Source organism: Amphibalanus amphitrite, unplaced genomic scaffold (genome assembly GCF_019059575.1).
Source record: "Amphibalanus amphitrite isolate SeventyFive unplaced genomic scaffold, NRLGWU_Aamphi_draft 000146F_arrow, whole genome shotgun sequence".
In the NCBI taxonomy this organism is placed as follows: Eukaryota; Metazoa; Arthropoda; class Thecostraca; order Balanomorpha; family Balanidae; genus Amphibalanus; species Amphibalanus amphitrite.
The window spans coordinates 263,538-277,555 of NW_024881641.1; the positions used below are offsets into that span (position 1 = coordinate 263,538).

Sequence of the window (14,018 nt, forward strand, 5' to 3'; positions counted from 1 at the left end):
AGATGTCTTTTCCTCACGCTAATGGCTGCTCAGTGCTCACCTCCCCGTGTTCATGGCCGTCTAGTCAGAGGTCTTACTTTGTCCTACAGACTGGGCCTTTTAACATCTAATCTTTTTAAATGATGCGAATTTATTTGCCGGCCCTGGCTTTTAGTTCAGTTTAGTTCATTGGCTCGAAAAGTATTCTTGTCAACCTCATAGGCAGCAAAATCTTCCACAAGGAAAGACGGAATTAAATACTGACTATTTCTATGTAAACCGTGCACCCCCTCTAGAGGGTGTCTGAGCTACGCTGACCGGCCACTATTCGAGGCCTTTCCGAGTCCATGCCTGTTCCGGATCAGTGCCCGCAAGCTTACGTGCACGTCGCACGATACCAGTAATCAGCATGTCTGTCGACCGCTGAGGTGACCTATCTGGAGTTTTTATCGGAACAATATGACTGACGCGTCTTCACCTGTGGCGCAGACAGAATCACGTAGAAGCCGTGTTGCATCAGCACGAGCGTCTGGCAGCACCAAATTGACACGTCACTGTGACAGTGGGCCCCACCCAAAGGAGATGCAACTCACGGCTAGAAATGTTAACTGGGCCCTGTTTCACTGAACGTCACCAGCGCTCGCTAGAGCTGCATTTTAAGCATAAAAGCTCCATAAAACTGTAGCAAAAAAAAACATTCAAGGAAAGTGGTATATTCAACAATGAAATTTGTTGATATTTCCATGGAAACAGAAAGCGCAATAGCGCTCATGAGGGCTAGCGGCGTGTCGTGAAACAGGGCCTTGGTCGCTGGATGAAGTTCGATATTTCTTATCAGGTGGACCAGCTGGGTTTGACAGACCGTATAGCTGGGACGGTGATGTTGCAACGGCCAAGGGATGAGAGGGGTGGGGTGGGGGAAAATTCGGCGGATGATTAGACCTCCGCCTGGTGTGTCGCAGCGGGTGAGCTCCACGTCGTTAGCATGGGAGTGCCCCGGTATAGAAGGCTGTCCAGTTTTGTTTAAACGGTGACTCGGGAGGGGAAGTCATCAGTCTTTTGTGATATGCTTCCCCCGATGGCTCTGACCCTTTCCAGCAATCAGTAAGCGGCCTCCTTTCCGGCTCTCCCCGCCCGGAAAGAATGTGCGCTCATGGTGCTTGGGCTGATATTCTTTATCCAGAAGCCACCGGCTAGCGTGGCTGAATATCATCACTCAGCAACTCACATGCTTCGAGCCGTCCGCGGGGCGCTGCTCCCTAATGTTATATGAGTTATCGGTTGGAACGTGGACCCCTGACACCCCGTATCACCATTAGGTGGTAGCACAGGCGTCACCAGTCATTCCTCGGTCGATTACGTGACAAAAGATCGTAAGACAAAAGATCGTATGGAAAAAGATCGTACGAAAATGATCGTAAGATAAAGATCGTATGTTGTAAAAGATCGTACGGTAAAAAGATCGTAAGCAAAAGATCGTAAAGCAATTGATCGTATGCAAAAGATCGTACGAAAATGATCGTAAGATAAAGATCGTATGTTGTAAAAGATCGTACGACAAAAAGATCGTAAGCAAAAGATCGTAAAGCAATTGATCGTATGAAAAAGATCATAGGAAAATGATCGTAAGATAAATATCGTATGTCGCAAAAGATCGTACGACCAAGGATCGTAAGCAAAAGATCGTAAAGCAATGGATCGTACAAAAAAGATCGTAGGAAAATGATCGTAAGATAAAGATCATATGTTGTAAAAGATCGCTCGACAAAAGATCGTAACGTTACGTTCGTAAAGCAGGGCCTCGGCTAAGGAATTTTGACTGGTGGGCCACTTGGGCAGCGACATGGACTGACCTTCGTAGCCATAGCCCCCCCCCCCCCCAAAAAAAAAATCGATTTCTCACCAGATTTCGGCCACTTTATTCTGCAAAAAAAAAAACGTCAGGATGGCATTAAAAATGTAAAAAAACGGGCCTCGACCCCTCCCCCCGACTCTTCAGAGAGAGGAGAGAGTAGAGAGTAGGGACCCACAACCTTACAGTGGTGATACTCCGGCGGTGCACATAAAATCGCACAAGTAAGCACAAAATATTGTCGTAGATAAAACTTTGGACGATAACTTACGACCGGTCGGATGTTAAAAATCAGCGAGCCCTGAGTGGATCGCTCGCCGACTACATTTGCCATATAGCCTCGTTGCTGGTGCGCCCTAAAACACCAAATCGCCGACTACAACTCTTTTCGGAGTTGTAGTCGGAGATTCGGAAGCGGTCTGTTGCGTCGTCGCGTCACTCACACACACAGCGAAGACGGCACTGCGTTCGGAGCTGTATTGACGGTCCGCTCTGTAACACGTCCGGGGAGCGACTACCCCGTCCTCCCCGCCCGGCCGGCTGGCCCCGGCCCGCCGACCGGTCACCGCCGGAGGCGCCGAGCGGCACCGGTACGATACCTGACAAGGGCGGCAGAGACTGTACACTACATCCCTCCCCAACTTATCTTTAAGTACATCACAAAGGAAATGACAATTAAACGAATAGTTCATGCTCCTCGTTCAGTGGCTTACAACGTTCCCGAACCACTGGGGTTTCACACTGAGTCGACCACTGCGCGTGCGGAGTCCTACACATTGGTCAGCCGCCTCGTCAGGAGGTCGGTCTGCCCGGGCGCTCGGCGTAGCGGCGCACGCCGGACCCTCGCGGCGTGGAAGAGAGAACGGCTCAACGAAATCACGCGGTTCAACATACTGTTTAACATAACTGCTGTTTCGCTTAAACAACTTTCCATCAGGCCTTCTCACCGTCACCTGAGAGCCGCTCACCGACACGACTCTATACGGCTCTGAGAAGAAAGCTCCTGACAGTTTAGTGAGTCTGTTCGGAATTTTCACCAGCACTCTGTCACCGACACTGATGTTGGCTGGCATTGTGTGTCGTTGTCGATCAGCGTAGCGTTTCCCCGCCTCACGGTAGCGCGCGTTCCTCTGCTGTACGACCGGCCGGTCGGGTGCCGGTGCGGGACCAGAGGCGGCCGGCATCTTGGTGCGCAGCCGCCGACCGCAAAGCAGCTCGGCGGGACTGACCCCCGTGGCGGGGTGAGGCGTGGTGCGGTACGCCAGCAGGAACGTCGGCAGGCTGGACGGCCAGCTCCGCCCCTCCGCCACGGCGGTCCGGATGGCCTTCAGCAGCGTCCGGTTCTGACGCTCGACAGAACCATTAGCCTGTGGCCAGAGAGGTGTCACCGTCAGATGTCGGATCCCACGCACCTTACAGAAGTCATCAAACTCGGCCGAGGTGAGGTTGCGAGCGTTATCGGTTGTTAACGTCAGCGGAAAACCATGGCTAGCAAACATCTTATCGAGACGAATAATGATTTCCTGGGTTGTGGTTTGAAACACTGTTTCGACTTCCACCCACTTCGAGTACTTGTCGATTACCACAAGAAGGCTCTCACCACCAGGAAACGGTCCACACAGATCAAGGTTTAAGTCTTCCCAGGGCCCTGATGGAAGTTCTGTGGTGCATATAGGCTCAGGCGGGTTCCCTGCAGACACGACCTGGCACGCATGGCACGACCTTACCAGTCTCTCAACGTCTACGTCCACTCCTGGCCACCATACGCAGCTTCTGAGCCTCTGCTTTGTACGGACGACACCCTGGTGCCCCTCATGTGCCAGGTTTAGGACCTTCCCGCGAAGTCGATCTGGAATAACGAGGCGATTTCCCCGTAACAACATGTTGTCGCATACAGATAGCTCCTGCCACAACATTCGGTACGGCCTTGGGCAGTCCTGCTTCTTACCGGTTGGCAGACTTCGCATCACCAGCTGTAACTGGTCGTCTCGGGCCGTCTCCTTTTGAATGTCACTCTTCTGTAGCGCGGACGGGACGGCGTGACTGGTCACAAAACGTGCGTAGTGGTCGCCGCCGTTGCCGCCAGCAGGAGCCGGTGTCTGTGTCAGTCGGCTGAAACAGTCAGCGATGTTAAGCCGTCCCGAGACATGCTTCACACGGTAGCGATACGGTTGCAGACGCAGCACCCACCGTTCAATCCTGGCTGGTGGCTTAGAGCCAGGTGAGAAAATCGCCAGGAGTGCTTTGTGGTCAGTGAGGAGGTCAAAATCAATGCCGTACAGGTACAAATGGAACCGCTCACAGCCCCAAACCACCGCCAGAGCCTCCCGCTCTGTCTGGGAATACCGCCTCTCGACATCACTCAAACTTCGGCTGGCATACTCAACTGGCTTGAGCACACCTGAGCGCTGTCTCTGAAGCAGGACTGCGCCGAGGCCCACCGGGGAAGCGTCCACGACAAGTTGGGTCTCTGCTGTCAGGGAGAAATAAGCGAGAACGTTCCTGTTGGCCAGCCTCCGCTTCAACTCGTTGAAGGCGTCGTTCTCCGGCTTCTCCCATTTCCACGCCACCCCAGACCTCGTCAGGTCACGGAGATGTGCCGAAACTGTTGACAGATCGGGGATAAAACGACCCAGAAATGTCACAAGACCCAGGAAAGACCGCACTTCGGAAGCATCCTGCGGTTCTCTGGCGTTCAAGACAGCCGCCACCTTCTCGCCGGTCGCAGTGACTCCGGCTTTCCCCAGACGGTGCCCCATGAACGTCAGCTCAGTCATGCCAAACTGACACTTCTCACCGTTCAGTTTCAGGCCGGCATCCTGTAAACGGCGGAGGACTACGTCCAGACGACGATCATGCTGCGCGACTGTCGGGGCATACACGATGATGTCGTCGGCAATGTTGCGGACGCCGTCACACCCCTCCAGCACCTGCTGAATCACCCGCTGGTGCATCTCTGGGGCACACGAGATACCGAACATCAAACGTTTGTACCTATATAAGCCCTTGTGTGTGACGAAAGTGGTAATGCTCCGTGATGACTCATCCAGCTCGATCTGGTGGAATGATTGTGCCAAATCTAGTTTGGAAAACACCGTAGACCCTGTCATTTCATGCAACACATCATCCAGTGTGGGCATTGGATGCCTCTCTCGAATCACAGCTGCATTAGCCCGGCTCATATCCACACACAGTCTGATATCCCCGTTCTTCTTCGGCGCACATACAATGGGTGACACCCACGGGGTCGGGCCACTAACCTGTTCAATAATATCCTGGTCCAGCAGCTCCTTCAGCTTCTGCTCCACGGGACCTTGCAGAGAGAACGGAATTCTCCTGACCTTCTGCGCCACCGGGGTGACGCCTGGATCGATCGGCACCGTCAGCTGGAAGTCCTTCAGCTTGCCAAGTCCTCTGAAGAGAGCAGGGTATTTGTGAGCGGGATGACTGCTCTCGGAGACGCATCTGACCTGGGGTCCCACACGGAGCAGGCCCAGCCTCTCAGACGTCGCCCTCCCCAGCAGAGACTGATGTGACCCAGGGATGACATGAAACACTGTTTGGGCTGTGCGACCCTGAAATGTGACACTGGTCTTGAACTGGCCCATGACTCTCATTGGTTTTCCAGATCCATACGCGTACAGTCTGTCACTATTTGGTAGCAACTGTTTACTCCCAAACTTTTCCTTGAACAAAGCCTCACACATGACGTTGCACGTAGCACCCGAATCAACAAGAAGGTCACAAGACTGGCCACTTACTTGGACAGGGTACGTCTCGTCGCGGCCGTCATCGGCGAGCCGGAAGACGTGATCTTCGTGCTCCGTCGTCACCAGACGAACTTGTCTCCGGCCCGGTCGAGACTGGCCACCCCCACGACACATTCTCTGGTAATGACCACCTCGACCACAGCTATGACACTTTTTGTTTTTAGCGAAACAGTCCTCGGGGTCGTGAGTACCCTTGCCACAGCGAAAACATTTCGTCCTACCGTCTGTCTGATCCGAAGCTCCTCCAGGCATCCTCCGATCAGGGCGGCGCGTGTGCACAGCGCGTGCAGCGAGCTCCTCTGCTGCGCGGTCCTCCATCAGCTCAGCTTGTCTGTCGGCATCTTCCATAGACCTCGCAATCGTCAGCGCCGACTGCAGCGTCAGGCATTGTTCCCTGAGCAGATGGCATCGTAAGCGATGGCTCAGGCACTTGTCAACAATCTGATCTCTGACCATTTCATCCTGAAGGGATCCATACTCGCAAGTCCGTACAAGGCCCCGCAGCCTGGTTGCAAAAACATCGATCGTCTCCCCTGGCCTTTGAGCTTCCTTACGGAACACATGTCTCTCGTAAATTAAGTTTCGCTTCGGCAAAAACTGTTGATCAAAAACTTCATAAAGCTGCTGCAGAGTCTCAACCTTGACACTCGCGTCAACAACAGAATGGAACACTTCTTGGAGATCTACTCCTCCGACATGTAACAAAAGCGCTATTTTCCGAGACTCTGAGGTGATGCCCGATGCCTGAATGTAATATTCAAAAGAGCGCTTCCAACTGTCCCACTTACTTGGCTCCGCGCAGCTGAACGGCGCGAGCGGCGCCAGCTCCCGCTCCATGACCACGTACCGTGTGGGCCGACGACTATACCTCGCTGACACGCACCGGGGCAGCAGATCTCATCCTTGTCGCCAATGTTGCGTCGTCGCGTCACTCACACACACAGCGAAGACGGCACTGCGTTCGGAGCTGTATTGACGGTCCGCTCTGTAACACGTCCGGGGAGCGACTACCCCGTCCTCCCCGCCCGGCCGGCTGGCCCCGGCCCGCCGACCGGTCACCGCCGGAGGCGCCGAGCGGCACCGGTACGATACCTGACAAGGGCGGCAGAGACTGTACACTACACGGTCGGACGGGATCGGGCGTTGTCGGGTGGATCGGGAGGAATTGTGAACAGCACAAGTGCAACTTTAGTAAAGTGAGTTGTAGCAGGAACCCCAAAAGGGGGTTGTAGCAGCAGCCCCAACATCTCTGAAAATGATCATTAAGCATATTGGTGTCGCATGGAAAAGAATTGACTCAAAAGCCCAAGCGCACTGTGCAACCCTAATATTTTTCTAAAAAACTAAGTTATGTAGGTACGCTTTTGGTGAACAGTGTCCCAAACTTCAGATTTCTCTTTGGTGTCTGAGTGGAAAATTCTAGCCACCCAAAATGTGAGAGTGGATAATTATCCATTCTTATTCTTGAGTGTCATCTTCAGCCCAAATGAGAAATTTTTGGAACGCTGACTGTGAACGGTTCGAAATTTGTCCGACTGGTCAGATGTGTGACTGCAAGCATCATACCGGTCGTGAAGACGCATAATATCGCTTGCAGACTTCAATCTGCTGGAAGTCGCCGAGTCCGACACTACCTCTAGTTTGACTCTGGCTTATATCGTGTATATCGACGAGCCGTCTGAGATCGCTCGCAGGCTTATACCCGACCGTCTGAACTGGTCTGTTCTTTATTACGAGCGAGCGAGCGCAGCGAGCGAAGTGAGTCTTTTCAATATAACGGAAAAATTTCAGTATGAGCGGCCCGGCCCGGCCCGGCCTGTAACGCTTTTGAGAGGCTTATATCTCAGCAACCGCTGGACCGATTGCCCTGCGGTCTTTTTTGTTGGGTAGCCCCATCCCTTCTACCTCGTAATTGACTACTTTTGATACATCTCAGTGACCGTCGTGGCACGTGCCACGTGAAATGTGAAGGGTGTTCAAGCTGTTTTGCAAAAGTAGTGATTTTGAGAGGCTCATATCTCAGCAGCCGCTTGGACGATTGGCTTGCGGTAATTTTTGTAGGGTAGCAGCATCCCTTCTACCAAAAATAGGATACTCTCGATGCATGTGGGTCACCCCCAGTGCACGCGCAAAATACAACAATAAAAGGTGTCAAATTTGTTCCCATTTTAATAACTCGGTTATTACTGGGGCGATTTCGCTGAAACTTGGCATACAGGTAGGCACCCACCAGACAATGCATTCCCATGTGTTGCGGTTAAAGGTAGACTGTCACCTTTTTTTCACTTACCGGTTTTCGTAAGAGGTGCCCGCCCTCACCACAGATGTCCAGTCCATTTTCCGTTATCCTCACCCTGTAACGCGCAATCGCCTCCCAAAGTTCCATTTGATGCCATCTTTTTCGCCGGTGAAAATGCTCATCACTACGATAGCATGTATGACACTTTTCATTACATTTTGGCATCATAGAGATTCATTGTTATTTTTCTTGAATGTTGTGACAAATTTCGTAATACCAATATTAATTTCAACAGCAAAGACGTACATTTAGCAAATTAATGTTGAAGGTTTCCTAGTATACTAGCATGAAGAAAGGCCGATCTCTTAGCATTGTGAAGGATTTCAGGGAAAGGAAAAACTTTGTCGATTTTAATTAAGAGCATTTTATACAAATTTTAAGGAAAAACTCGTCAAAAGGGTTTTATTTATCTTTTCTTATTCACACATATTCAATTCAAAGGCGATAAATTGTTAATTAGCAAATTTGTGGTAGAAGACAATGCTTTTTTTTTACTTGAAGGGAAGTGGTAAAGGGAAGACCTGAGGTCCGATCTCTTCAACACTAGTGAAGGGAGCAGACCCTATGACAAAGGTAAGTGGTAAAGGATTTTTGGTTTGCTACCATGTTCTGCATGTTTCCACCTCTGTTTCAAACACGACGCGATAAAATTGAAGACTTTTTCGGGGCACGTGTCAAATGTATTGCTAATTCATAGGCGATGCTGAAAGTGGTTTCATCCTCATTTCTACGGTCTCTGTGCGCTAATATTTAATGGTTTTCATCGTGGTAAGTTGATATACAACGGTGCCGGAATCTCTCAAGTAACAAGTAACGGGTGTGCACTTAGTTTTGGAAAAAGATCGATTATCTCTTTTTTGAACTTGAAGTTATAAATACAAATGCTGGCATAGTGAATACCTAATCATGCAATTGAGGATGAGCATGCCAAAATTCAAATTTATACAATTGACTTGGGGAAACTACCCATGCTGGAAACTGCCAGTCTGCAAGGTATGGCAATTTCGACAAGATCTGGTCGGTGCGGGCTTGTTCAGCTGTTGCGGCGTGGTGCGGATTTCGCTTGGTGTGCGGATTTAGTGGATCACAGTGCAGATTTGGCTTGGCGATGGACTTGACGGACAAGACGATATTGATGAGGCAAATCGAAAAACATTGCTGGAGCTTTTATGTGTAATTCAGTGTCCCCTGGGTTTAAATGAGTGTGCAACTGCTGGTCATTTTTGGGTTCTGTGCGGATCTTTTACCCTCAGCCCACATTGGGGTGGATTTTCCGGTTTTGAAGGGTTGGTGCGGATTGTGAACTTGGGCTAGTGCCCTTCGTCGACATGCGAGCGATACTTTGCAGCATGGCTGCGCACGGCTGCAAAGTATGGCTTCAGCTTCAGCAATGTTTTTCAATTTTCCTCATATATCTTGTCTGGTCTGTCATGTCCATCAACAAGCAAATCTGCAATGTGCTACACCAGTGTCCCAAAATTAGGGATATTTTGGCTTGGGTGTTCGAGGGTAAAATTCCTCACTACAAAGAGGACTGAAAGTGGAAAATTGCCAGTCAGAAAGATACAAAGAAGAATGAAAACATGATCACCATTTTCTATGTGAATGTTACAGGATGTGGGAGCTGCGATGATTTAATGGAATTTGAATGTAGGTACAAGCCAGCCAGCAAATGTACATGCGGATGATCTTAGTTGTTAAAGTTGGGAGGGCAACTTGTCCTGGAAAATTAAAGGTGAGAGTGGACCGAGTGGACTATTCAATTTCACAAGGATTTCACTTTCCACCCAAATCTTGGGACACTGGGCTACACTAGATCTGCACCCTACCAGCCAAATCCGCACCACGCCGCATCAGATCAGCACCAGCTGAACAAGCCTGCACCGACAAGCTTTTGTCAAAATTGCAATGCTTTGCAGACTGGGAAACTACTAGGCGCAAATCCAAATATTGATCGACCAATAAACAGTTGAAGTGAGCAGGGCTATGACCAAACTAGGAATAAATAATTTAAATATGAATGCTTATAATTATAAATAGTTATAAAAAATTAGTATTTGTCAATCACCATTCAGCGACCGTTGACCTGACTCAGTCTGAAAAACGTGGCAGCCACGTTTTTCAGACATGCTGAAAGCTGTCATGCTGCACCTCTTAATATTAATTGTATAACAACTTTAAATGACAAATACAGCTTTTCTTTTACAGCAGCAACATGGTAAACCGTTGTTGTGTCAAGACATGCAAGCAACACTTTGATTACAAGCCCCAACATAAGCAGGGTGCAAAATGGAAACTACACAGGTATGTGATCTCGCCACCGTCATTGCAGTATTTGAAATGCAGTATCATGAGGGTTATATTTTACCAGATAAACGCCTTTTGGGCGAAGACCGAACGAGCGAGAGAACTGTAGCTTTTCTTGACAAGGGGTCCTCTGACTTCGGGAATTTTTCAGCTATCGACACAAAATTGGCACACTGCTAGAACTAGACACACTCTACAGTATGTTATGAAAATGAATGAACCGGGGTGCTTGGGACATTCACTTTGCACGTGCAATGAATTCATATCCTATACTGTAGGTAGATTTCCATATCAATTTCACGTGCTTTCAATAATTCTTTAGACGTTTCAGTTCGTTACAGTCTCAAAAGGTCTCGGTTATCTTTCAGTCTACCCCCAAGACCTAACTTATTGTTTTTTCCCTGGCCCGGCATGCTCTCGGCACCATCCCTCCAATTCTGGCCCAAGGCAACGCACGAGCGCTGCCTGCATCTAGTATTGAAAAGACTTCGCTTCGCTTGCTCGCTCGTAACAACCTATGTAGGCTGTCGCCATTTATTGTGGCACAAATGTAAATGCACAGAGAAACCACCTGCTTTATTACCAAGAATTTGAGAAATCAAGCGATTACACCCCAAATCGCTTCCTCCAGCCGGAGGCTGTACCCTCGAAGGTAAGCGCGCTCCGTGGCCGAGAGAATTCCAGCGGTAGTGTTAGACGCGAAAGCAGCTGGTGCGGACGGCCATATTTTGCTCGAACGCGTAATCGCGTGCCGGTGGGGTGGTTCTATTATTTGTCTGAGTGAGAGGCGGCTTACCCATGGGGCGGTATATGGTGCAGAGCTGGGCGCCACTGACAAAGAGAAGGACGCTTATAATGTGACACAATGTGTTCTAATGTTATAATATCTTTTTTCGGCATGGGCCAAGTGCATGTGACCTTGGGGTGGTGCGTCAGTCAATAGTATGGAGATGAGTGCCTGTGGGCTGTGACGTTATGACGTTGTGCGTTGTTTTGTAATTGTGCCGTCTTTTGATGGGGCGAAGGCTTGCAAATCCGCCCCATTGGAACAAAAAGACATTATTGGCACGCCCCCCCCCCCCCCCCCAGCAGGGCACGGGTAAACACTCTGGTAGTTCACCAACCTCTCTCTGCACTGTGATTTCAGAACCTTGGTACGTCACCTGCGACGGCGACGTCACCTGCGAGTTCCGCGGAACCCCTGACGCCGTCACCAGCTGGACCATCCGCGGCACTGGACCATCCAGCGACGGCCGTGACGCCGTCACCAGCTGGACCATCCGTGGCACTGGACCATCCAGCGAAGGCCGTGACGCCGTCACCAGCTGGACCATCCGCGGCACTGGACCATCCAGCGACGGCCGTGACGCTGTCACCAGCTGGACCATCCGCGGCCCTGGACCATCCAGCGACGGCCGTGACGCCGTCACCAGCTGGACCATCCGCGGCCCTGGACCATCCAGCGACGGCCGTGACGCCGTCACCAGCTGGACCATCCGCGGCACTGGACCATCCAGCGACGGCCGTGACGCCGTCACCAGCTGGACCATCCGCGGCACTGGACCATCCAGCGACGGCCGTGACGCCGTCACCAGCTGGACCATCCGCGGCCCTGGACCATCCAGCGACGGCCGTGACGCCGTCACCAGCTGGACCATCCGCGGCCCTGGACCATCCAGCGACGGCCGTGACGCCGTCACCAGCTGGACCATCCGCGGCACTGGACCATCCAGCGACGGCCGTGGCGTCGACTCTGCCAGTGCCGGAGAGGTCGGCGACGTCACCTGCGCCGCTGGTGTCAACACCGCATGGACGCCAGCTGCGAGCTGGTAAACGGCGGTGGAGTGGAAGCAGGTGAGAACTGGCAACCTATTTATGACAAACTTTTCTTTTTTGCTTGAGGGGTGATTCTGGTGTCTTTCTGCTAGAATTATTCAAATTGGGCTTTATCTATTATTTTGACCATGGACGTGCCTCGAGCATACTGCAGCAAAATTTTTACATTTATACCCCCCAAAACCCCCCTAAATATTGACCTAGAGCAACCAAATTTGCGCAGGGGCGAGAACTCCAGGGGGCCCACCTACCTACCAAATTTGGTGTTTCTAGGTGCCATAGGAGCCAATCGCGAGGGGGGTCGCATCACCCCCCCCCCCTGCCAGGCCGTGTTATGAAAAATGTCCTGCCAGGGCGAGGGTTAATGTAGGAGCTATGCAAACATAAAGCATGTGTTGTTTACAGCATGGTACTTCGGCTGCAGGCTTGAAATGGAACAGACCTTAGTCTTATCTGCATGTGGTAGCTCGAGCAGAGGTATTACATCTGCTTACGTGTCCCGTAGCAGCATTTTACACCTTGTCCTGCTCTCCCACAGAGCGCGCAAGCCACCAGCCAGCTGACTCAGAGCCCAGGGGGCGTTCGCCACCAACATCCGCACGGCGCAGCTGCAGAGGTGATTTCTGCCATGGAGCAGCATCCGCGGCTCCATGACATCATCCTTCCATCATTCTCCATCATCATTTCCGGAGCTCACCCGACGGCGGAGCTGGCGACGCCCGCGCCCCGCCTGGCCGTCCAGCCTGCGCGCTCCGCCGCGCGCCGCGGGCCCGGCTCGCCGAGACGTCCGGCTTAGGTCGGCGTTTGAGGCGCGGCGGGGGGCAACGTCTCTGTGCCCTGCTCCGGGTCCCCGCCGCCTGCGGTCTCTTCTGCTGCCGCCACTGAGGGGAACGGCTCTTCTTTGAAGACATCATCGGTCGACGGTGATGCTGGCGGGCCGGTGGCGGCGTGCCCCGTCGGCAGCGCGCCTGGGGAGGACGCTGGTGACGACGAATCTTCATCGCCGTCGGCACCGGTCGCGAGCGAGTCGCTGTTTAGTTGGCCTGCTACTGTGCCAAAAAGTGCGACTGTGGCCAGACTGGTATACGATTTGTCAGTGCTTACGCCCCTCTTGCCGTGCCGGCCGTGCTCTTTGCCGTCTATTGGGATGCGTTAGAGTTATCGTTTTGGGGTTTATACCGGTATCAAGATTGATTTAAAAGATGGATTTCATCACATTTCTCGCGCACGTTCCACACGTCCTTTTGGTGTTTTGTATGATGGTAAAACGTGCTTATACCTTTTCTCTGTTACCAATGGGCCCTATTAGGTACTGCATCTCCTGCATTATTAGGTAGAGATGCAGTACCATTATTAGGTACTGCATTATTAGGTACTGAAGGAGATGCAGTTAGGTACTGCATCTCCTTCGGAGATGCAGTACCTAACAGATGCTTTCAGTGAACTTGTAGAGTCGAGATTTAACGTCAGGTGTTTGGCGTATTTAGATGATTTTCTTTTCATGTCCAAGGACGCTGAATGGTATCGCTGCGTTTCTGACTAGTGTTGGGTTGTGTATTAATTTCAATAAATTAGTTCTCGTTCCGTTGCATGTTTTTACGTTTCTTGGTGTGTCGATTGACTTTGGGCGTGATTCTGCGCGTGTTCAGGATAATGCCTTGTCTTGTCACTATTGCGGGATGGCCGTGGTCCAAGCACAGTCGCTGTGACAGACGGTTCGATGTGTCGACCAATCATGTTGCTTCGTTTTTGGCGCCTTGTGTGTTGTCCGGTCTGTCAAGACTCAGCTGGCTCAGTCTCGACTCTGGCTCTGGCTGGCTCAGTCTCAGTCTCATCAGAGAGCGAAAGGAGCTGCGCGCGCGGCTGCAGCAATTCATCGGCGGCGGCGCTGTGAACGCTGTGTCGGCGGCGCGCGAACAGGAGCTGATCGCGCTAAACGAGGACCGCCAGCAGCTTGTCCATCTGCAGCAGCTGG

The 14,018-nt window shown here is 51.6% G+C and overlaps 1 protein-coding gene and 2 long non-coding RNA genes across 9 annotated transcripts; 2 read left to right on the forward strand and 1 right to left on the reverse strand.

Annotated features, from left to right (window-relative positions):
* Positions 1 to 2,293: 2,293 nt before the first annotated feature.
* LOC122382768 (uncharacterized protein K02A2.6-like) lies at positions 2,294 to 6,808 on the reverse strand. 7 transcript variants are annotated; one of them, XR_006256724.1, is made up of 4 exons: positions 5,593 to 6,808; positions 5,092 to 5,245; positions 3,780 to 3,943; positions 2,294 to 3,198 (listed from the first exon to the last, which is right to left on the reverse strand). XR_006256724.1 is itself a non-coding variant. In XM_043368547.1 (3 exons), the coding sequence occupies exons 1-2, from the start codon at positions 6,436 to 6,438 to the stop codon at positions 5,096 to 5,098; spliced, it is 996 nt and encodes a 331-aa protein (XP_043224482.1). In that variant the 5' UTR covers positions 6,439 to 6,808; the 3' UTR covers positions 2,294 to 3,943; positions 5,092 to 5,095. The 7 variants fall into 7 exon arrangements, 6 of the variants coding, with proteins under 6 accessions (XP_043224482.1, XP_043224483.1, XP_043224479.1 ...); XM_043368547.1 differs by having other exon boundaries at positions 2,294 to 3,943; XM_043368548.1 differs by lacking the exon at positions 3,780 to 3,943 and having other exon boundaries at positions 5,593 to 6,734.
* A 1,692-nt stretch (positions 6,809 to 8,500) lies between these two features.
* On the forward strand, positions 8,501 to 11,527 carry LOC122382774. The gene is made up of 3 exons (XR_006256727.1): positions 8,501 to 8,668; positions 10,109 to 10,204; positions 11,355 to 11,527. It is a non-coding gene; the product is annotated as an uncharacterized LOC122382774 (long non-coding RNA).
* A 314-nt stretch (positions 11,528 to 11,841) lies between these two features.
* Positions 11,842 to 13,631, forward strand: LOC122382773. The gene is made up of 2 exons (XR_006256726.1): positions 11,842 to 12,061; positions 12,582 to 13,631. It is a non-coding gene; the product is annotated as an uncharacterized LOC122382773 (long non-coding RNA).
* Positions 13,632 to 14,018: the final 387 nt, after the last annotated feature.